Raw genomic sequence first — 23,526 nt, forward strand, 5'->3', positions numbered from 1 at the left:
CTGTTAGTCCCTTCTTGGGTTCTGTGATTCTGCTGCTGTTTTGTTCCTTCAGTTTTTCCTTTGTTCTTATACTCCACAGATGAGTGAAATCATTTGGTATTTGTCTTTCTCCACTTGGCTTATTTCACTGAGCATAATACCCTCTAGCTCCATCCATGTTGTTGCAAATGGTAGGATTTGTTTTCTTCTTATGGCTGAATAATATTCCATTGTGCATATGTGCCACATCTTCTTTATCCATTCATCTACTGATGGACATTTAGGTTGCTTCCATTTCTTGGCTATTGTAAATAGTGCTGCGATAAACATAGGGGTGCATATGTCTTTTTCAAACTGGGCTGCTGCATTCTTAGGGTAAATTCCTTGAAGTGGAATTCCTGGGTCAAATGGTAAGCCTATTTTGAGCATTTTGAGGAACCTCCATATTGCTTTCCACAATGGTTGAACTAATTTACATTCCCACCAGCAGTGTAGGAGGGTTCCCCTTTTCCCACAACTTCGCCATCATTTGTTATTGTTTGTCTTTTGGATGGTAGCCATCTTACTGGTGTGAGGTGATATCTCACTGTGGTTTTAATTAGCATTTCTCTGATAACTAGTGATGTGGAGCATCTTTTCATGTGTCTGTTGGCCATCTCAATTTTCTTTTTTGGAGAACTGTCTGTTCATTTCCTCTGCCCATTTTTTAGTTGAATTACTTGCTTTTTGTTTGTTGAGGTACATGAACTCTTTATATATTTTGGATGTTCCGCCTTTATCAGATCTGTCATTTATGAATATATTCTCCCATACTGTAGGGTACCTTTTTGTTCTATTGATGGTGTCCTTTGCTTTACAGAAGCTTTTCAGCTTGATATAGTCCCATTTGTTCATTTTTGCTTTTGTTTCCCTTACCCGGGGAGATATGTTCATGAAGAAGTCGCTAATGTTTATGTCCAAGAGATTTTTTCCTATGTTTTTTTCTAAGAGTTTTATGGCTTCATGAGTTACATTCAGGTCTTCGATCCATTTTGAATTTGCTTTTGTGTATGGGGTTAGACAATGGTCCAGTTTCATTCCCTTACATGTAGCTGTCCAGTTTTGCCAGCACCATCTGTTGAAGAGACTGTCATTTCCCCATTGTATGTCCATTGCTCCTTTATCGAATATTAATTGACCATATATGTTTGGGTTAATGTCTGGAGTCTCCAATCTGTTCCACTGGTCTGTGACTCTGTTCTTGTGCCAGTACCAAATTGTCTTGATTACTATAGCTTTGTAGTAGAGCTTGAAGTTGGGGAGTCACAGCACCCCCACTTTATTCTTCTTTCTCAGAATTGCTTTGGCTATTCAGGGTCTTTGGTGGTTCCATATGAATTTTTGAACTATTTGTTCCATTTCGTAGAAGTATGTTGCTGGTAATTTGATAGGGATTGCATCCAATCTGTATATTGCTTTGGGCAGGATGCCCATTTTGCTGATATTAATTCTTCCTAGACAAGAGTGTGGGATGAATTTCCATTTGTTAGTGTCCTCTTTAATTTGTTTTAAGAGTGTCTTATAGTTTTCAGGGTATAGGTGTTTCACTTCTTTGGTTACGTTTATTCCTAGGTATTTTATTCTTTTTGATGTTATTGTGAATGGAATTGTTTTCCTGATTTCTCTTTCTATTGGTTCATTGTTAGTGTATAGGAAAGCCACAGATTTCTGTGTGTTCATTTTGTATCCTGCAACTTTGTTGAATTCCGATATCAGTTCTAGTAGTTTTGGAGTGGAGTCTTTAGGGTTTTTTATGTACAATATCATGTCATCTGCAAATAGTGACAGTTTAACTTCTTCTTTACCAATCTGGATTCCTTGTATTTCTTTGTTTTGTCTAATTGCCGTGGCTAGGACCTCCAGTACTATGTTGAATAACAGTGGGGAGAGTGGACATCCCTGTCTTGTTCCCAATCTCAGAGGAAAAGCTTTCAGCTTCTTGCTGTTCAGTATGATGTTAGCTGTGAGTTTATCATATATGGCCTTTATTATGTTGAGGTACTTGCCCTCTATACCCATTTTGCTGAGAGTTTTTATCATGAATGGATGTTGAATTTTGTCAAATGCTTTTTCAGCATCTATGGAGATGATCATGTGGTTTTTGTCCTTCTTTTTGTTGATGTGGTGGATGATGTTGATGGATTTCTGAATGTTGTACCATCCTTGCATCCCTGGGATGAATCCCACTGGGTCATGGTGCATGGTCCTTTTGATATATTTTTAAATTCGTTTTGCTAATATTTTATTGAGTATTTTTGCATCTACATTCTTCAGGGATATTGGTCTGTAATTTTCTTTTTTGTTGGGGTCTTGGCCTGGTTTTGGTATTAGGGTGATGTTGGCTTCATAGCATGAGTTTGGGAGTATTCCCTCCTCTTCTATTGTTTGGAAAACTTTAAGGAGAATGGGTATTACATCTTCTCTGTATGTCTGATAAAATTCCGAGGTGAAACCATCTGGCCAGGGGGTTTTGTTCTTGGGTGCTATGCCCTGCTTTTTATGGCTACATAGTATTCCATGGTGTGGATGTATTGTAATAAATTGAAATATTTTCCTTGGTAGATATGTAGGTTTTCGACTTCGTTTTTTATTAAGTATTTTCATTTTATTGGAAATAAAGCTGAAATAAACATCTTCATTTTGAGAAGAAGGTAAACCATCTTTGCAAAGGAAAGAAATGTGATAAGCAACAGAGTGGGTGGAAGGGGTGATGAGGGCAAAGAGTGGGGAGATTATTGTGCCCCCCTACCCCTCTTCTGCTCACAGAACTCCATCAAGGAGGTGCAGAAGGTGGATAGGGTGCTTAGTTAAACACAATTACTCACAGTGTGTCTATTATTAAAAGATCAAGTCATTCAGAGACTTCGCTGTAACCAGACCCTCCCTCAATTCCTCAGTGGCAGGCGTGGTCTGGGAAATGAGGGTTATTCACAGATGGTTGGTCTAATGCAGAAGTTACTTGGGTAATGCATCGTGGCAGCATCTACTAGACAGAATACCCAGCTAAGAGCCAGGAAGCCTGAGTCATAGTCTTGCCCCTAACACCAACTCACCAAGGGACTTTGGCCCAATCGTGAAATCTCTCTGGGCTTCGCCTTTCCCAAATGCAAAATTGCGATGTGACCCGATCCCTGCCCTCTTTGCCTAAAGGGGCACCAGAAGTCCAGAACTAGTGTTGCCTGTAAGTAGACGGTGAATTCAGGGAAGAAGACATCATGGCCACCATGCCCAGAAATGAGACAAAGTAGCAGTTCAGGCTGCCAGCCCCAGAGGTAGAAGAAGAGGATGACAGACAGGGTAGGCGTAAACCATGGTGGGGAAGGACACTTGCCTGCAACCTGCTTTGGAGCCAGCTGCAAGCAAGAACCCTTCAGGAGAGCTAAGACATGGAAAACCCCAAGAACTGGGGCACATTGGAGGGAGGGAAGTAATGTGAGGAATTTCGAGGATGAAGTGTGAAAGCAAAGCGGGGTGATGTTGCTGTGTCCCTGGAGTGCTGATGAGAGGCATTGAGAGGAGGGAAAGGGAAGGGGAAGTGAGAGGCAATTCTCCATTTTCCTCAGGGTGGGCGAGACAGGCAGGGGCCGATCTGTTCAGAGGACAAGAGCAACTGCTCAGTCAGAGACAATCTTGTGGGGACCTTGCTTATGAATTTGATTGCAACTGACCCATGAGACCGATAGCAGTAATTCACAACCTGAGGAGCAAGAGATTTGATAGGAGTTTCAGAGGAGCAGGGAAATTCGATTCGTGGTAGAAACCGTATCAGGAGAGAAGGGGCCAGGGTGGGGGTGGGATGAGTCCACTTGGCAGGCCATAGCCGGGGGGATCTGTTCATTCTGTGCGGAAATGAAACCCTGACCGGATTAAGGAGCTATTGTGGATGTATTTGCAGTCATAGGGCAAGAAGCAGACAGCTCTGGGAGCTGGCCTGAGGGTGCTGAGTGACCCAGCAGGCTGGAGGGCCAAGCGGGGGCCCTCCAGCTGGAGTCGGGCAAGCGCTGGGTCTGGGAAGGGGCCCTGCATCTTTGGGATGGACTTCCTCGAACGTACACATGGAACACACTGTGCAAGCTCAGTGGGGTTTAGTCTCTGTTGCTCTGGGGGGCACTTCATTGCTGCAAAACTAAGTCGGCAAAAGTTGTCAGTTACAGTTTTGGTTTGGAAATTGTTTTCAGTGCTGGTGTTGGGGACATTCAGAGACAGGACATAGGTGTACAAGAAATCACAGGTGAGACAAGGGGCTTTGGTGACTCGGCTGCGCCATTGCCAAAAGGGCACTGGGCATAAGCTTTCTTTTGGAGGAGAAGCAGGGTCGCTAGGTCAGCCTCACTTGCTAGAGGGAAAAGAGAAAAGGAAGAGCGGAGCCTCTCCTAGGAGGGGAGATGCACAGAGAGGAGGCCGCACTTCCCCTTTCAGCGAGAGCGCAGAACGCAACCAGCAAAGGCGCTCGGGAGGACAGAGGGCCCCTGGAAACGGTGGCCTGAGCCAAACACAGTGGACAAGAAGACAGGAGCCCTGCCCCCTCAAGAAGAGGCTGCTTTTGGGGAATCCGCAGGGCAGGAAAGGATAAGATGGAGGGGCTGGCAGAGGCAGGGAGGTGGGCTTCCAAGGTCCACTGAAGGGAAAGAGCTAAGAGACTGAGCTCAGCAGAGCCGGCCTGCATGGGATCCGCCCAGGGAGGTAGGGGGGAGCGAAGAGCTGGAGGGGAGAGTGGGTGGGGGGCAGGGAGTTCAAAGGCACCCCAGAAGGACTCATTACAATGACACAAACACAAATGTCCACTTCATGCTGGGACGTGTAGGACAAGTGGGCTAAGAGTGCAGAAGGCCAGAGAGGTAGCCTCTGGGGCCCTGGGAGAAGAGAAAGGGGATGTCGCTTCAGTACAAGGACAAGGCAGAATGCAAAGCGGGCAGTGTATTGTGGGGAAGGCCAAGGGGGCTGGGGGCTCTTGGCAAGCGCCAGCGGGGAGGGGAGCCAGAGGCAAGGCTGGGGGTTTTTCACGCAGTTTGCATTTTCTAGGACCTGTGAGGTGTGGGTTTTAAGATGTATGTATGTGAAGGTGAATTAGGGAGAGAGAAAGCAGCACTGTGAACGCGAAAAGCAAGATACGTATGAAAGGGAAATGCTATTTAAGCAATCCACACTTTCTCCCAAATAAGGAGAAATACAGGTTGTGAAAGGGGATTTCCTCTGCACCTGCCCTGCGAGGATCGGCTTTCTGAAAGCCACTGGAGAGTGGCTGATGGCAAATTTTGTCATGTGTATTTTCTCACAATAAAAAAAATTCATGTGGACCAATTCGGAGGTTTGTGTATTGAAGCCATTCTTCAAAGAGATGCTGTTACTCAGCAAGCTAGCCGTGGGAGAGGACAATGAGCCAGGACACCTGAGTACAACCAGCCACTGCTTGGCGGTGTAGCCTGGTGGTCAAGCGTGCTCTCTGGAGGCGGGATGCCTGCATTAACCCCAGCTCTGTCACATATTGCCTGTGTGACCTCAGATGGGAGGCTTTCTCCTACGTAAAACTGGCATCATCATCATCAGAGAGGTTGAAATAAGGCTTGCTGTGAGCTGACACAGGAAAAGCACTCAATAAATGGGAGCACTTATCACTGTTCCACAGCCTCTTCCCAATAAGGTGCTTTTAGCTTGGGAACCAATTTACACAAAGCACCATGCGTGCACAATGCTGGGGCCAAAATACATGCTCAGTGAACTTGAATTTTCTTTCAACTTTTTAGTTTATGGATGATGGCCTGCCTATTCATTCTCTCATCAGTCAAGTGAAACACAATATTTTTTCCCCAGTCCTGGTATGGGAATAACGGAATCATTCTATAATAAGCAGGTGGTGATTGGAGGGAAACAAGGCCCTAGTCTCTTGAGATTTAGAGCACATCTTCTCAATGCTCAGCTCTGGGGCCCCCTGCTCCATAATGACCCGGGGCACTGCTTTAATGGGGAGACTCCTGGGTCCCCTCCAGACCTACGGAAGCAGACCTCCTAAGGAGCAGCCCAGGAATCTTCATTAGGAAGCACTGGACATGATTTTTCTATCCATTCAAGCCTGAGAATAGCTGCTTTGGGGCCTGTATTGGTTTGTGCAACTCTGCTTCTCTTGAAAGTGGACTGTCCTATGTTAGGCTTAACCTCAAAGTGGGGCTTGGGATCTTACTAAGCACTGAAACCTAACTGCCAGCTTTCCCCAGGAGCATTGCACCCCCAAGGTGTCTTGATTCTGAGACCCCTTCCCCACTGCTAAGACATCCCACTTCTTCACCTTGCACTTAAAGCCAATGACTAACCTAGACTTCCATCTGCTCTTGCTGTTCTTGGCCACTGGCCATGCATCTTACCTGCCTCACCAGCCACCATCTGCATCTGTAGCTATTAAACCCTAAAGAGGTGCACTGCTCACAAAAGATGGGTCAACTTCTGCTGGTACTCTGTGCTCCAGTGTGACCTAGAAGGTCATCTTTGCTTGGACATTTTGTACATTTTACTATTATTTGTAAATTGTGTGGTACACTAATATAAGTAAAAGTTTACAGAATACACACACACACACACACACACACACACACACTAGCATCATACTATTTTAAGAAAAAAGCATTTCTTAAAAATAAGACCATTGTTAAATGACTCTAGCAAGCAAACTCAGAGTAAATGTTTAAAGATTAGGGTTTATTTGTTTAGGCACACCTTTCCTGGTTATCTCTATTTTAAAACTAATTTTCTCATTCACAAAGTCAAACTCTAGTCTTGAACCTTGTTCTGTTTAATGGATACAGATTCTACAGAAGCAAGCAGAGAATACGTCAGCAATACCCACACACCTCCCCACAGCCTCCCACCAAGGCTCTCCTCATGTGTTTAGAGATGATCAATGAAAAATTATGTTCCTTTGGTTGAAAATCAACCAAAGTAGAAACTATTATGAAAATTAGAAACATCCACATAAAGCCAGGCATAGGATAATATGGGAACTAGGGTCTGAGCCCAAGATGCAGGAAGACAATAGTCCCATACTGTCACATCCTCAGATTCCCTATGGACTTAGTGCCTCGGCATTTTTCGCTAAGGAGCTAGTATGTGTACTATTCCTCTTCTGAGGACATGTTCACTCCTGATTTATCAGAAGAAAGTATTTTGCTTTTAATACTTTAAAGGTTTTTGTTTCAAAAGCTATTCCGCTGCATTAGACAGTTAACAAAATTTTGATCATTCTAAAATACATACATACTCATTTTCATATGAAAATCTTCAAACATGCATAAACACAGAGAATAATATAATGTATCCCCATGTGCTCATCACTCAGCTTCAACACTTAACATGATTTTGCCATTTTTATCTCAACTTACAGTTTTAATATAATAAAGGAGCTGATCTTTTAAAGGAATGCCTTACTCCAGCTTTTTATAAGTGAAAGAATTTTTATTCTTCATCCCTACTCCCTATCTGTCCAACTTCCATTCATCCTCAAAGTGCAGTTCCACTGACACCTCCTCCAGAAAGTCCTCCCTGAGAGTTTTTCCCATCAACAACTGTAAACAGTTTACATCCTCTCAATTTTCCTAACCTTTTATACTTCTCATTTGTCTATTTGTGTTTTCCAGTGATGTGTGTTCATGTCTCAGTCCTTCTGTTAAGCTATCTTGCTTCCTTCTGTATCTACCAGAACCCAGCCTAAGAAATTATATCTTTGCCGGTATGTTGAAGCCCACAGTGAGTGTACAAGTTTCCTTAGGGTGCTGTGACAAAGTACCACAAACTGGATGGGTTAGATTGCAGATTCTGGAGGCTAGAAGTCTACAGTCCAGATGTTGACAGGGTTGGTTCCTTCTGATGCTCTGAGGGAGAGTCAGTTCCCCACCTCTCTCCTAGCTTCTGGTAACATCAGGCATGCTGTGGCTTACAGATGACCATCTTCTTCCTGTGTGCCCACATTGTCTTCCCTCTACAGTTGTCTGTGCCTAAACTTCCCCTTTTTATGAGGACACAAGTCATATTAGATTAGGGTCCAATCTAATGACCTCATTTGAACTCGACTGTCTTCCTAAAGACCATATTTCCAACAAAGGCTACATCAGGACTTCAACACGTCTTCTTTGGGGACACAATTCAACTCATGACAGTGGGCATCCATAGTTGTGAGATGACTTCATGGATGCAAAAATTTATGTTTTTGGAGTAAAAGGTCACCTCCTAAAGTAGTTGGTAGTGAGAACTCCAAATCACCTTCTCTAAAACCGCTCATGCAATTTCCTTAGAACAGCACACCCTCGTGTGCTTTCTTTCTAGAAAAGGGGGTTAAATTACAGTAACATGATGACACATTTTTTCTCTCTCTTACTTTCTAATTTTGCAATCCTCTAAGCAGACCTTTCTAGAGAGACTGTATAAAGCATAGCCTTTTTATTTGTGCCTAGAAGAAATAAGATAACTGGTTAGTGACGGAAAGATTTCACTTTATCCAATAAAGAAAAAAACGTTTCCCATTTTGTTTTTGGGCGACCAATATTCACTGCCTCAGCTACTTAACCTGTATTTATTGACAACCTACTATATGCCAGGTTCTAAGTCGGCACTGCAAGCACAGCACACACAAACGCAACTGCTGTTCTCACAGGGCTGACTTACAACAGGAGACACAATTACTCCAGCCCAATCTCGCCATCAAACGCTGCTTCCTTCTCTAGGGTTCCGCTTTCCTGGTCTGGCCAGACTGCACAGCACAGTCTTCTGACTTCCATGGCTTCTGGTTAATGATTTATCTTCTTCCCTCTCTAAAAAATGGCTTTCAGAGCACTCCTTTGTTTGTGGGTCCAGCCATTCCCTCAGCCCTCCCCCCAAGGCTTGGCCAGGACAGTCATCATGCTTATTGCTGCCTTTTAAACCCAACTTAGATTTTCCCTTCACAGTCGCCTTTGAATTGTTTCCAAACTGTTCACGTGCTCACTAGACTAGTGATTGTCCACATTTAGTGGGCAATGAACAGGTTTAGTGGCTGGTCCATTAATCCAGGCAACATATGGTAGTAGCATGGACTTAAATGTTGGTAGTAGAAATTTGGACAAGAAGGTGGTTTAGAGGAGCAGTTCATCAACTTTAATATGTAAAAGAATCACCCAAGATGTGGGTTTGAGTGCATATTTCCAGGTTTCACTCTGAGCAGTTTTGATTCAGTAGGAAGACCACAGTAGCCCCAGTTCATGCTGAACTACAGCACAGGGTGCTTGCATGAGGGGCACGCATGTTAGGGCCAGAGAAGTCAAGGCCACGTCCCTGGGAGCCTTCAGTGCCAGGCTCAGAAATCTGTACCCTGGACTTCCCGATCCACGTGACTGGTGGGAAGCTATGGGAGGCTGTGTGGTTCCGGGAGAGGCCCCCTCACAGCCTGGGTCTGGTGGGAGCATTTACCTTGCCAATGTGGGGAGGAGGAGCCGGCATGGCATCAGGGATCCCAGCCAGGGCACCGGCACAAGAGTCCCCTGGAGGGCGGGGTGATGAGTGAACGCCTGGGCCGGGACACTCTCCTTCCAAATGCATCCCTGCTGGATGCGCATGGAAAGGAGAGAGTTGCTTCCCAAAGCCTGGGGCCAAGAAGGAGGGGAAGGAACTGCTCTTTTCCCGAGGGCTTGTGGAATTTTGCTGATGATTTATTGAAATTCTTCCCAAAGCTGGAATTACCCAAATAACTCACTGAAGCCATTCCGAAGGGATCTGATATTGCAGTTTGCTTTAAGAAGTCAACTCTGCAGAGATGGGTGCAGATGTAATTTGTTGTAGTTGGAAAGACAGAGATTTTCCAAAATTTTATCCTTGGAGGCAGAATATGTTAGTGCTGAGTAGGACCTTAAAACTCACTTGGATCTCACTAATTAACAGGGAAATGCAAATTAAAACCACAAAGATATATCACCTTACACCAGTTAGGATGGCCAACATAGGAAAGACTAGGAACAACAAATGCTGGTGTAGATGTGGAGAAAGGAGAATCCTCCCACACTGCTGGTGGGAATATAAAATAGTTCAACCATTGTGGAAAGCAGTATGGAGGTTCCTCAAAACGCTCAAAGTAGAAATACCATATGACCCAGGAACTATACATTTAGGAATTTACCCTAAGATTGTAAGGTCCCTGTTTCAAAAAGACATATGCACCCCTATGTTCATTGCAGCACTATTTACAATAGCCATGAAATGGAAGCAACCCAAGTGTCCATCAGTAGATGAATGGATAAAGGAGATGTGGTACATATACACAATGGAATATTATTCAGCCATAAGAAGAAAACTAATCCTACCATTTGCAACAACATGGATGGAGCTACAGGGTATTATGCTCAGTGAATTAAGCCTGGCAGGGAAAGACACGTACCAAATAATTTCACTCATCTGTGGAGCATAAGAACAAAGCAAAAACTGAAGGAACAAAACAGCAGCAGACTCACAGAACCCAAGAATGGACTAACACTTGCCAGAGTGAAAGGGACTGGGGAGGGTGTGTGAGAAGGGAGGGAGAAGGGGAATAAAGGACATTATGATTAGCACACACAATGTAGGGGGGGGCGAAGTTGCAGGATGAAAAATTAATGCACAGAAATCTGTTGCATTCCTGTATGTTAAGAACGAATTAGCAGAAAGAGAAATCAGGAAAATAACTCAATTTACAATTGCATCGAAAAGAATAAGATACCTACAAATAAACCTATCCAAGGAGGTGAAAGACCTTTACTCTGAAACTCATGAGAGAAATTAGAGAAGGCACCAAGAAATGGAAATACATCCCATGCTCACAGATAGGAAGAATGAATATTGTCAAAATGGCCATCCTGCCTAAAGCAATCTACAGATTCAACACAATCCCTATCAAAATACCAATAGCACTCTTCAACGAACTAGAGAAAATCATTCTAAAATTCATATGGAACCACAAAAGACCCCGAATAGCCAAAGAAATCCTGAGAAGGAAGAATAAAGCAGAGGGGATCTCAGCTTCCCAATTTCAAGCTCTACTACAAAGCCACAGTAATGAAGACAATTTTGTACTGGCACAAGAACAGAACCACAGATCAATGGAAGAGAATAGAGAGTCGAGATATTAACCCAAGCATATATGGTCAATTAATATAAAAAAGGAGCCATGGATATACAATGGGGAAATGACAGCCTCTTCAACAGCTGGTGTTGGCAAAACTGGACAGCTACATTCAAGAGAATGAAACTGGATCATTGTCTAATCCCATACACAGAAGTAAGCTTGAAATGGATCCAAGACCTGAAACCATAGAACTATTAGAAGAAATCATAGGCAAAAATCTCTTGGAATATAAACATGAGAAACTTTTTCTTGAACATGTCTCCTCGGGCAAGGGAAACAAAACAAAAAATGAACACGTGGGACTACACAGAACTAAAAAGCTTCTGTACAGCAAAGGACACCACTAGCAGAACCAAAAGGCACCCTACAGTATGGGAGAATATGTTTGTAAACGATTTAGCTGATAAGGGGTTAACATCCAAAATATATAAAGAACACACATGCCTCAACACCCAAAATACAAATGACCTGATTTAAAAATGCGCATAATACCCAAACAGACACTTCTCCAAAGAAGAAATGGGGATGGCCAATAGGCACTGGAAAAGATGCTCCACATCATGCTCCTGCTGATGCTAATCACCAGGGAAATGCCAATTAAAATCACAATGAGATATCACCTCACACCTGTTAGGATGGGCACTCTCCAAAAGACAAGAAAAAACAAATGGTGGTGAGGATGCGGAGAAAGGGAATGCTCCTTGTACTGTTGGTGGCAAAGTAAATTGGTTCGACTGTTGTGGAAAGCAGTATGGAGGTTCCTCTAAAAACTAAAAATAGAAATACCATTTGACCCAAGAATTATACTCCTAGGAGTTTACCCAAAGAAAACAAGATCCCTGACTTGAAAAGACATATGCACCTATATGTTTATTGCTGCACTATTGGCAATAGCCAAGATATGGAAGCAACAACCTAATTGTCCAGGAACAGATGAATGGATAAGGAAGAAGTGGTACACATACACAATGGAATATTATTCATCCATGAAAAGAAATCCTGCCATTTGCAGCAACATGGATGGATCTAGTGGGTATCCTGTTCAGTGAGAAAAGCCAGGCAGAGAAAAACAAATAGCAAATGGCTTCACTCATTTGTGGAGTATGAAAACAAAGCGAAACAGAAGGAACAAAGTATCAGTAGACTCACAGACACTTAGAAGGGACTAGTGGTTACCAAAGGGGAGAGGTTGGGGAGGGTGAGTGGGGAGGGAGAAGGGCATTAAGGGGCACTACAGTTCCCAGTCACAATGTAGGTAGGTCACGGGGATGGCAGTACAGCACGGACAACGCAATTAGTGACTCTGTATCATCTTGCTAGGTGATAGACAGTGACCGCAATGGAAGGGGTGAGGACTTGATAATATGGGTGAATGTTGATCCACTGTGCTGTGTATGTGAAACCACCATAAGATTGTATATCAATGATACTTTAATAAAAAAGGAAAGAAAAAAAGACAAGTGAAAATAAAAAGGCAAAGGAGAATGCTGTCATAAAGACTGATATCTGGAATATATGAAACGCTTCCACAAAGCTGTGAGGAAGTTCGCCCTGCCCAACTGCAAAGTGGTCATGACACCCACATAGGTACGTCATGCAGAGGGACACTGCAATGGCCGATCAGTGTAAGAAGGAGCTCAATCCCATTAGCCTTTGGAGAAATGCAAAATAGGACCCTCCACCCACCCCCGTGTGATTTTACACCCACTAAAATGGCAATGTTAAGAAATCTGATTATCCCAACTCCTGGTGAGTGTGTGGAACAATCAGAGCGCAAGCTGCTGGTGGAGTCTTAAGCTGGAAACCACATGGCTGAACCCAATACTCACCTAGCCTGTGACCTAGCAATAGAGGCCTAAAGTCCTTTAAGCTCCTTAAAACTCCTTGACTACTTTAGACGCTGCAAAGCATATATGCACGTGTGCCAGACATTAGCATATTTGTAGCATCCCTTCTTTGGTCAAGGCCCCTGAAGAGGGAGGTGTCCAGATGTCCACAGACAAGAAAATGGGGGAGTGAATGGAGGAGTGGTTCCACAGTGGCACGTGCTACAGCAGGGACGGCAGAAGCACTGTGGCTACGTGGAATCATGAAGGTCCTGCTAGCGACACAATGTTGACTGGAAAAAGGAAGTGGCAGAGAACTGCACAGAATGTGACCCAGTTTACTGTAATGCCAGGCGAGACAGCAGTAGGCATCCCTGTTAACTGATGCACACATGGGCCTCTGGAAACACGTGGAAAACGGAGGGAGGTGGTTTACAGAGGACACTCAGGGGATGGCTGTTCCTCTGCGAGGGGCAGGGGCAGGCGGGAAGGACCCCAGGAGGGGACTGACTGCAGTTGGTAGACCCTCCTTCATCGGGAAGGTGGCGGCTGAAGCGCCTGTTCTACACTCTCGATTCCTTCTGTGATTTTCCAGAAAGACAACCTGTGAGATGTCTCTGAACAGAGGAAACGGAAATGACCTGTCCCCGGCTCCCAGTCTCCTCCCTGGCGGACTAGTCACTCCAGGGGCGTGGCCTAACCGAGGCCCCGCCTCCCGCATGCGCACTGTGCCGGCCAATCGCCGGTGTTCCTTCGCAGTTGAGCGGCTGGCTCCTGGCTGAACGAAGGCCACCGGGGGAATGGCGCTGAGGTAGCAGTTGGGCGGGAGGGATGGAGAGAAGGTCGGAGAGACAGAGGGCCGGGGATCGGGGTGCGAGGGAGCCTGGGGGTGAGGCGGGGGTGGCAGGGGCAGACAGAGGGATCCTTGGCGCAGCCAGATGGCGTGGGGGTTAATGGGCAGCGCTGCGTGTCCATGGCTGGCGGGGGTGGGGGTCCTTAGGTGTGAGTGGGCCAGGGAAGGGGCCAGGGCGGGCGGGGCAGACACTGGGGGCCCCTCGGCGGGGCCAGGGGGCGGTGGGGGCGGCGGCGCTGCTCAGGAAAGGTGTGCGAGGGTTCGGGATTCATGAGATATGAGCCGGGTGGGGTGGGAACGGGGCGCCTGAGTCGTGAGCGGGCTGAAGACGGTCTCCTGAGGCGTGAGCTGTCCATGGTGGGGGCAGGGTTCCTGAGACGTGAGCGGGCCGGGGGCGGTGCTTCTGATGCGTGAGCGGGCGTGTTGATGGGGGCGGACCTCCTTAGGCGTGAGCGGTGGGGGGACGGGACGCTGCAAGGCGATGGAGTTTCTGAGGTGTGAGTGGGCCAGTTGTGGGGGGCTCCTGAGCAGTCAGCAGGCCGCGGCGGGGGCGGAGCTCCTGAGGTGAGCGGACCACAGTGGGGGCAGGGTTCCTGAGACGTGTGTGGGCCAGGGGCGGGTCTTCTGTTGCTTGAGCAGGCTAGGGTTGACGGGGGCGGGGCTCCTGAGGCGTTAGCCGGCTGCGGCAGTGGCGTGCCTCCTGAGGCGTGAGCCGTGCGGGACGGGGCTCCTGAGGCGTGAGAGGCGAGGTGATGGGGCTCCTGAGGAGTCAGTAGGCTGGGGGTGGTGGGCTCCTGAAGGGTCCGCAGCCTGCGGCGGGTGCGGGGCTCCTGATGCATGAGCGGGCTGCGGCGGGGACAGGGCTCCTGAGGCGTGAGTGGGCCAGGGGGGGTACTCCTGAGGGGTGAGCATCCCGCGAAGGAGGCAGGGCTCCTGAGGCGTGAGCGGGCCGGTGGCGGGGACTCCTGAAGCGTGAGTGGGCTTTGGTGGGGGCAGGATTCCTGAGGCTAGAGCGGGCGGAGGCAGGAGCGGGGCTCCTGAGGCGTGAGCGGGCCGGGGTTGGTGGGGGAGGGGCTCCTGTTGTGTGAGGGGGCTGGGATTGTCTGGGGAGGGGCTCCTGATGAGTGAGCGTTAGGGGTTGGTGGGGGCGGGGCTCCTGAGGCGTGAGCGGGCTGCGGGGGTGGGGCTCCTGAGACTCCTCTGAGGGGTGAGCCTTGCGGGATGGCGCTCCTGAGGCATGAAACCGCCGATGGGGACGGGGCTCCTAAAACATGCGTGGTCCGGGGGCGTGGCTTCTGAGTCGTGAGCTGGGTGGGGGTGGGGCTCCTGAGGGGTGAGTGGGCCGGGGTCGGTGGAGGCGGGGCTCCTGTGGCGTGAGTGGGCTGCATCGGTGTAGGGGCTCCTGAGGAATGAGGGCAGGGCAGGGGCGGGGCTGAGGCGTGAGGGGGCGGGGCTCCTTAGGGGTGGGCGTGCTCTGGAGTGGCGCATGTCCCCTGAGGCGGGAGTGTGCAGGGGTTGGCGGGGGCAGGATTCCTGAGGCTAGATCGGGGGCTGCGGGGGCGGGGCTCCTGAGGCATGAGCTGGCCGCGGTGGGGGCAGGGCTTCTGCGGCGGGAGCGGAAAGGTGGAGCGTTCCTGGGTTGGTGGGGGCAGGGTTCCTGAGGCTAGAGCAGGCTGCGGCAGGGATGGGGCTCCTGAGGCATGAGCGGGGTGCGGTGGGACATGGGCTCCTGAGGCGTGAGCGGGCTGTGGAGGGGGTGTGGCTCCTGAGGAGTGAGAGGCCAGGGTTGGTGGGGGCAGGATTACTGAGGCTTGAGCGGGCTCCAGTGGGCGGGCCTCGTGATGTGTGAATGGTGCGCCGAAGGGGCTCCTGAGGCGTGAGTGGGCCAAGGGGGGGGTTACTCCGGAGGGGGTTGCAGGCCGTGGTGTGGGCAGGGCTCCTGAGGCGTGAGCGGACCGTGGGCGGGGGCTCCTGTGGTGTGTGGTCGCTGCGGCGGGGGCAGGCCTCCTGAGGAACGAGCCGTGGTGGGGGCAGGATTCCTGATGTGTGAGTGGGCCGGGGTTGGTGGGGCGGGGCTCCTGATGCGTGAGCAGCCGGGTTGGTGGGGGCGGGGTTCCTGAGGCATGAGCGGACTGTGCTGGGGGCAGGGCACCTGAGACTCCTTTGAGGCGTGAGCCTTGCGGGAAGGGGCGGGGTGGAGACAGGGATCCAGAGGCATGAGCCGGCCTTATTGGGGGGCGGGGCTACTGAGTGAGCGGGCTCCAGTGGGGGCAGGGCTCCTGAGACGTGAGCAGCGAGGTGGTGTGGTTCCTGTGGCATGAGTGGGGGGGGGGGGCGGGGCTCCTGAGGCCTGGTTTGGTGGGGGCGGGGTTACTGAGGCGTGAGCGGGTGGGGGAGGGTTTCCTGAGGAATGTGCGGGCCGGGGGCATGGCTTCTGAGGCATGAGCTGGGTGGGGGCGGGGCTGCTGAGCGGTGAGTGTGCCGGGATCAGCGGAGGCGGAACTCCTGAGGCGTGAGCGGGTGGGGGCGGCGGGTGGACACCGGGGGCTCCTCATTGGGCTTCCGGGCCCTGAGGCGCTGTCCCTACAGTGTCCTCAGACCCCGCGGGATAGGGGGAGGCCCCTGAAGTCAGGGTGGGGGCTGGGGGGAGGGGCCGCCGGCACCATCTGCTTTGTCCGCTCCTGGTCCAAGAGGAGCCATGAGGACACGCAGTCTGATCTGCGCCCGGGCCGATGCCCGGCATCGCGCACTGACAGTGTCCCCGTTCCTTTAACGTGTGCTTGCTTGGTCCCACAAGGTGCAGGACAGTTGTGTCCACCGCGGAAGACACCTCCGGATGATGCCGGCTGGGAGGAAGCACCTGGAGAAAGCTGAGAAGGCCTCGAGGGAGGCTGAGGACATGGCAGCCTGTGACCCTGGCATACAAGAGTGGAGAGAGCTCATGGGGCTAGAGGAGGGCCCCGAAGGTACCGTCTGTCTGACCCCTTTGCCGGTACAGCACGCAGCGCAGGGACGGTGCCGCTGGGGGCACTGCTTCTGAGTCCTACACATTGTAAACAGCAAAATCCATGTGTGTGGGAAGCAGTTTCGTGTACTGGAGGTCGCCCACCTGATCCTCCTGTCCCAGACCAGGATCACAGAAGCTGTACAGAAGCTTCTTGATCACAAGAGCTGATTACAGAAGCAGCTCTGCTGCCCAGGGGGTTAGAGTGCCTAGAGTTCTGCGGGATTCCCAGCTGCTGGGCTAAGTGTCCCGGGATGCTTCCATCCAGCTTTGGGGTCCCTGTCCCTTTAAGACTTTCAAAAAGCACTCGCTTTTCTTTGTCCCTGGGGTGCTGGCTGCGGGGACCCGCTCACAAGTCTTGCTGTCCTGTTTCCCTAGTTTTCAGGACCCCACGCACACACTGTGTCTGCGCTCTGGTGCGGATGGCTAAGGCTGGCTATGTAGCAGTCCTGGTCTCCCTCTCTCTTCCCGCTCCAACTCCTCTCCTCCCACCGGGAGCTGGGGTGAGGTGCGCTCGGGTCCCGCCGGGCCGCGGCTTGTATCTTACCCCCTTCGCTAGGCGCTGGGTTCTCACAGGTGTGGATGTAGTCTGGCTGTTGTGCTCTGTCTTCTGGTCTCTCTTTTAGGGAGAGTTGTATTTGTTGTATTTTCAAAAATATGTGTGGTTTTGGGAGGAGATTTCCTCTGCCCTACTCTTGCCGCCATCTTAGCTCCTCCCTCTAAGTAACTTTAAATAAAACTTTTACTCTGCTTCATTACTATTTCTCTGCCCTTCAATTCTTTGTTGCAGCAGGGACATGAACCGAGGAAAATACACAACGCTCCCCCGTAACAGATATTCTCCATCAGATTATAGAAAGACTTTTTTGTAGATAGACTATCAGATTAGGAGAGTCCCCCTCTGTTCATAGTTTGCCATTTTTTAAAATGCTGAATATTTTATCAAGTGCTTCATCGACATCTATTGAAATTATAATATAGGTTTTGTCCTCTAATCAGTTAATTTGGCCAGTGACATTTGTAGATTTTGCAGTCCTATGTAGGGCAAGCCAAACTTTGCTGTAAACCTAAAATGGCTCTAAAAAACGTCTATAAAAAAACCCCACCAGGGAGCCTAGTAAACATAAAGTTCTTCATGTAATTGTAGATTAATGATAACAACGAGAACAAAAATCCCCACCAAATTGCAGAAGCATCTATACAATACAGTATAATTTATGTAAAGTTTAAAAACTTACAGGAGTATTTACATATTTATGGAAATGAGTAGGAAAAACACAAGAACATGAAAAAGATGAAACATGCTATCATACGGTATAAAATCAGAACTCTTTATGAAACGTAGTCGGTGTTTCTTGAAGTAGATTTAAAATAATTAAAAGGGTTGTTGCATTTGGATCTATAAACCCAAATGGGCCAGCAGTATTTTTACGTATGTCTATTTACAAGTTGTTTTCTTCCTCTCAAGTGACTTCTTTCCCCTTCCGGTCATTTTTTAAAAACCTTTCATTTTTAAGTCACCATAGACTCATGCATAGTTGCAGCGCTGATCACCTTTGAAGCTTCTCTTCTTGCTGGCTCAGTTTTGTGATTCCATCTTTTCTTTACACATTTCTATTTCCCATGTTCTGTCTGACCGCCAATTTTAGAAGTCCCCAAGGGTTTCAGCCTGTTCTTATTTCTGCCGACAGAGGCACAGTGCTTCATTTCCTTGTATACTTTAGTGAAGATTATGAGGTGTTTTTTTTGATTGATCTTAATCTATGGACAACCTGGAGGCCTAAACTGAGCTCACTTTTCTCTAGAGGTTTGCTTTTGCCTCTGCGGGATGTGCCACCACCCTGGATCCGTCTTTGTTCCCAGCCGGGTCCCAAGCTCAATGTAGCGATCTCTGCCCCACCTCCCATCACGGTAAGTGTTGCTCATGGTGGCTCACTGGGCCCTTCAGAGACCTTTCTCTTGGGAACTGGCCTGAGGAGGATCAAATTGCTGCTAGCTTCCCCTACCTTGCTAGCTTTGAATTCTGAAGAAAGTCCATTAGCTTTGCTCTGCCTCCTCTGCGAGGTTGGTAGGGGATTACAGACGATGACTTAAGTCTGACATGACTGGTGCACGTTGAGTTTTATGGCTGTCTGCTCAAGTGTTCTTGATTTTTGCCCAGGACTCTATAAACGCCCAGTCTCCCTGTCCAACAGGTCACCTCCCATCCCCACCTCTACAGAGAGGCCAGAGGTAAAACAGTACAACACAGATACTTTATTGTTTACAAAACATGAAAACCTAGGCTCCATGGTACTTGAGTGATGCTAGGGGGTGGGAAGGACAAGAGAAGTCAGTGAGCCCTGGCTACAGGCTGTTTGACTGGGCTCCACTTCTGGCAAATGGCTGCTCTTCTGCCTGCAGCCTGAGGCTGGGCCCTGCCCAAGAGTCCCACACCTGTGGGAAGCATGGGCAGAAGGAAGACGTGGCTAGTGGCCATCCCTGATCAGGGTGGGTGGTCGGAGGCCTGGGCCCACCCCTTCATGGGCCCCTCCCTGAAGGTCTGTCCTGGCCACCCCACCTCCTTCAACTACTCTGCCTCCTGACCCCAGCCCTGGAGGGAAAGCGTGGAAGCAAGCAGGAAGGAGGCTCCAGCCTAAATTTCTTCCTCCTTTCATGGCCAAGTGGGAGGAGTAGCTGAGAGCCTTCCTTCACGTGAAGAACGAGAGGAGCTGGAATGCTCACCATCTAGGGGAGGGTATCCGTTAAGGGTTATGAACAAATCTGTCTACAAAACCAGAGCTGAGCTCAAAGCACGAGTCCATCCCCCAGCCCCATCTCTGTGCCAGGCAAGAACCCAAGGATGGTGCTGAGAGCCCAGCAGTTGGGGCTTGGGTCCCAGGACAGCCTCTTTCCCGGGCCTCAGGGGCTGGCTGCCCTCTCCTGAAAGGAAGCAAGGACAGGGTCTGGGCAGGGTGGTGCCTATCTCCGAGGCTGCAGGTGGCTGTGGAGCTGCTCAGCCTGGGTCTTCAGGCGCTGGGATTCCTCCTGAGTGAATTCAGCCAGGACTTTGCGCATCTCCACCTGAGGGGAAGGACTGGGGCTGGCGTGCAGCCGTGGGGAGCTGGGCCCAGGGGCCCTGGGAGAAAAGGGAACTTGTAGGAGGGGTGGGGCATGACTCACAGCTGCCTTGTTCTCTGCCCGGAGCTGCTCATGCGTGGGCAGGGCACTGAAGGGCTTCCCAATCAGCACGGTGATTTTCTGTGGGGAGTGCAGCCAGAGGCAGGTTACACAAACGGGGAGTGCCCACAGTCCCAGCCCAACCACCCCAGGGAGCCAGAAGCCTGAGTCTTGCCCTAGACTTGTTGCATGCTCCCTCAGAGCCACTCTCTCTCTTTAAAACAAGGCATTCGGGCTCTATCTGCCATTTCAGTCCTGGGGTCCCTGCCCTTGATGTCCCGTTCTGTCCCTGCCCCAGGGCCCAGCTCTTCCTGATTTCCTTTGCTCTCCTTCTATCGGCCTTGGTGCCAGTTAGGCCCTCTCTCTGCTCCAATCAGTCCCCCAGCTGTGGCCTCAAGCTCAGCTCCTCCTGAGTCTGGCCTCAGTAGTGCTGGGCAGGGAACATGGGGTAGATGGCAGACAGACAGGCACAAAGGTCAGCAGCCCCTACCCACCTCTCCAAAACGGGGGAAGTAGGGTGGGCTATAAGGCAGGACATGGTTCATTCCTGCAGCACAGTGGACAGAAGAGAAGACCGAGAAGCATGAGGCAGGGCGTGGAGCAGTGCAGCCTGAGCCCAGGTGGATCCCCTAACCCAGACATCCTCTCCCTGCCACCCAGTGGAACTCCCTGCCAACACCATCTAGAGAAACCCCTCTCCCCGCCCCCATGCCCAGGCCACAGCCTTGGCCTGAGAGGGAGGCTCACCAACATGCCACAGCGGCAGAATGATGGGGTTGAGATGACACTCTGCAATCAGGCGTCCAATTCCTGCCCCACAGAGAGGCAGAAATGTTGGCATGAGCAGAGCTTACGTGCCAGCCTACAGCCAGGCCACCCCTGCCCTTCCCCCACTTAAAACCAGCTCCCTGGGCCGGTCCCTCTGCATGACAATCCCTCATCTCAGCACCAGTCTTCTTCCTGCTGCTACCAACACACCCATGTGCCCCCATCTGCCACAGTCCAACCCAGCCAGAGAAGGCCAGCAGCCCCTACCCCATTTGAAGCGCAGGAACTCAGAACTCATGTTCACTTTCCCTGATGAGGGGGAACACGGCAGAAGCTTGGGAGCTGCCGGAGGGAGGTGGAGGAGGGGACTAGTTCCACCCATATACTTGGTAGGGGTGGGGTGGGTTGTGACCCTGCTGGCCCCACTGACCTTCTGGGAAGATGTGCACCCAGTCTCCATACTTGAGCTTCTCCAAAATGAAATCCATTCCCTCTTGGTAGACACCATCTCCTGCCAAGAAAAGGCCTCTCCCCATCAGTCCCCATTCCCCTGAGCCCCTCCTTCCCCCTCCCTGGGAATGAAGGGCAGATGAAGCAGCAGCTCAGGGACTTCCTCACCCGTCACTTCGCCATCCACAGGGACACCCTCTAATGACTGTCTCTCCTGGGCCTGTTCAGCCCTGGCTGCATTATGGCCCTTAACATCCTTAGTTGACTAACATACTCTAAACCTCTAAGTGCCTGTCACTTACAAGGCCGCATCGTGGTTTGGAACTGTGACTGAAATCCTGAGCTGGCAGCTCCTCTACTACTCTAGGGCCATGCCTGCTGGACCCACCAGTTTCACCCGCTGAGCCACTTCAGCTGCCGCACACCCGCAGTCCACTCCCTCACAGCTGCCCAGACCAACGCATCACCCTCACTGTCTTCCATCCCTAGCCAGGCTCTTGAAACTTTCTCTTTCTCCTTGGGATGCACTGCCCCTTGGGTGGGCTTTCCATATGTAGCCCCTGGCACAGTGGGAGCTGCTGGAGCAAAGCAGTACATTATTTCCAACCTCACTTGGGCCCCAGATTCTGGACAGCACCCTTTCTCGGGGTCTCACCTAGGCCTCTGCCTGAGCTCTACCATCCCCCCTTTGCTGGCCCCTTCCTTTCAGGGTTCCCCCTGAAAACTTGACTCCCCCTTAGTGAGGCCTCTTGGGAAAAGGAGAACACATTATGGGACAGACAGGGCCATTGAGAGTTGGGAAAAACTCAGACTTGCTACGCTGAAAAAAGTGGATTCATGCTGCCCCCCATGCCAGCACCACTCTCCTTGCAGATGCCTTGAGACCATGAGAGTGGAGCCAGGTGTCCTTGTGATCAGCAGCAACAGAGATGCCTTATGTTGCATGCTTGCTTTCAGCTTGGGGTTGCTGTGGAGACAATCTGTGATCACACACAGTAAGAAACTCATCAACCTTTATATAGTGGACAGAGACAGAGACAGCGAAGGGGGGAGGTCAAAGGAGTGGGGTCAAGTAAATACCCTCACCTTATCAAGTAGGGAATGGAGAGCCATCGCAAAGAAGGACGGAGACAGACACTGGGACTATCTTGGCCCAATGCACTAAGAAATGGATTTTTTTTTTCAGCCCAACTTCAGTAACTTCATTTGAACGATTGATATTTTGAGCATTAGTGAGCCAACAGGACATCAAAACAGTAAGTTGTCTTAAGTTAAAGTCACAATTAACAAATGATCCTTAGTCACAAAATTATAAATGCAGTTTGGGGTGGGAATAAGCAGGAGGGGGTTTAATCCAAACTACATCAATTAAATCTTTAAATCGATTTATTAATAGACTGTTGACTACTCTTTTCTTTTCTCTTTGAGCTCCCTTAAATTTTCAGGACGATCACAGTTGGTAATGTACTGAAGTTCTTAAAGCTACACAATAGTCTGGCTAAGTTGCATGTGGTTTCCATGAGGTTGTTTAAAAGGATGACTTTGTTGTAAAGCAGATTCAATTGCCCCACCAGTCGACCCCCTGGAAGCTGTTATTTCCTCCATATCCATCACTAGTGTAGAAGCCTCCATAACCACCTCTACCAAATCCTCTGCTGCTGCTGTGACCACCTCCACCACTGCAGCTGCTGGTTGCATGACTACTACTAAAGCCAGAACTGGTGGAACCACTACTTTGTCGATAGTCTCTGGCACCAAATCCTCCACTGAATCTACTCTTGGAAGGTCCACGACTGCTACCCTTATGGCGGTGTCCATGAGCCATGTTTCCCAACAAGAAGATCCAACAAATCCTTCGTGATATTTCTTCATCAAAGAATGAGACGGCAAGGCCAAGGTTTCCCACACATCCTGTACGACCAATCTGATGTACATATTCTTCAATATCACTTGGCAAATCAAAATTGATTATATGTTTTGAAAGGAAAGGAGCTACACACAGCAGCAATTCACCGGAGAATTCTGCTTTATTAGGGAAAGGTGCTGGGTTATATAGGAAGGGGCATGAGCTGATTGAGGTGTCACTTCTACAGGGCTGGTGGCTATTGGCTAGGTGCTGGGATTAGGGGGGCGAGGGGTGATCGGGCTTCAGGTGGTGCCGGCGGGAACCGAGGACCCGGAAGAGAAGCAGGAATTTCGCCATCTTATGGGTGTTGGCCCTTCATTCCCCCCTTTCTCCTCTATGGGGTTGTGGACGTTGCTTTCTCTCTGACTGCTTCCTGCTGAACGGGGGCGGAGAAGGGAGTGAGGGCTTGAGGACCGGGAGGAAAGGGTT

The 23,526-nt window shown here is 49.5% G+C and overlaps 1 protein-coding gene and 1 pseudogene across 1 annotated transcript; both read right to left on the bottom strand.

Annotated features, from left to right (window-relative positions):
* Window positions 1-19,047: 19,047 nt before the first annotated feature.
* Window positions 19,048-21,397, bottom strand: LOC130681747 (tafazzin-like). Its single transcript, XM_057495271.1, has 6 exons — window positions 21,172-21,397; window positions 21,009-21,050; window positions 20,721-20,783; window positions 20,468-20,520; window positions 19,977-20,054; window positions 19,048-19,877 (listed from the first exon to the last, which is right to left on the bottom strand). The coding sequence occupies exons 1-6, from the start codon at window positions 21,275-21,277 to the stop codon at window positions 19,776-19,778; spliced, it is 444 nt and encodes a 147-aa protein (XP_057351254.1). The 5' UTR covers window positions 21,278-21,397; the 3' UTR covers window positions 19,048-19,775.
* Window positions 21,398-21,664: 267 nt separating this feature from the next.
* On the bottom strand, window positions 21,665-23,313 carry LOC130681748 (ATP-dependent RNA helicase DDX3X-like; annotated as a pseudogene).
* Between the last annotated feature and the right edge of the window lie 213 nt (window positions 23,314-23,526).

Source organism: Manis pentadactyla, chromosome X (genome assembly GCF_030020395.1).
Source record: "Manis pentadactyla isolate mManPen7 chromosome X, mManPen7.hap1, whole genome shotgun sequence".
Classification (NCBI taxonomy): Eukaryota; Metazoa; Chordata; class Mammalia; order Pholidota; family Manidae; genus Manis; species Manis pentadactyla.

Coding starts and splice junctions, on each gene's coding strand:
- LOC130681747 (XM_057495271.1), bottom strand. CDS start 21,277: ATGGGGAGAGGCCTTTTCTTGGCAGGAGATGGTGTCTACCAAGAGGGA. Junction 20,521..20,720: donor TCTGCCGCTGTGGCATGTTG/GTGAGCCTCCCT, acceptor ACTGTGCTGCAG/GAATGAACCATGTCCTGCCT. Junction 20,055..20,467: donor ACTTCCCCCGTTTTGGAGAG/GTGGGTAGGGGC, acceptor CACTCCCCACAG/AAAATCACCGTGCTGATTGG.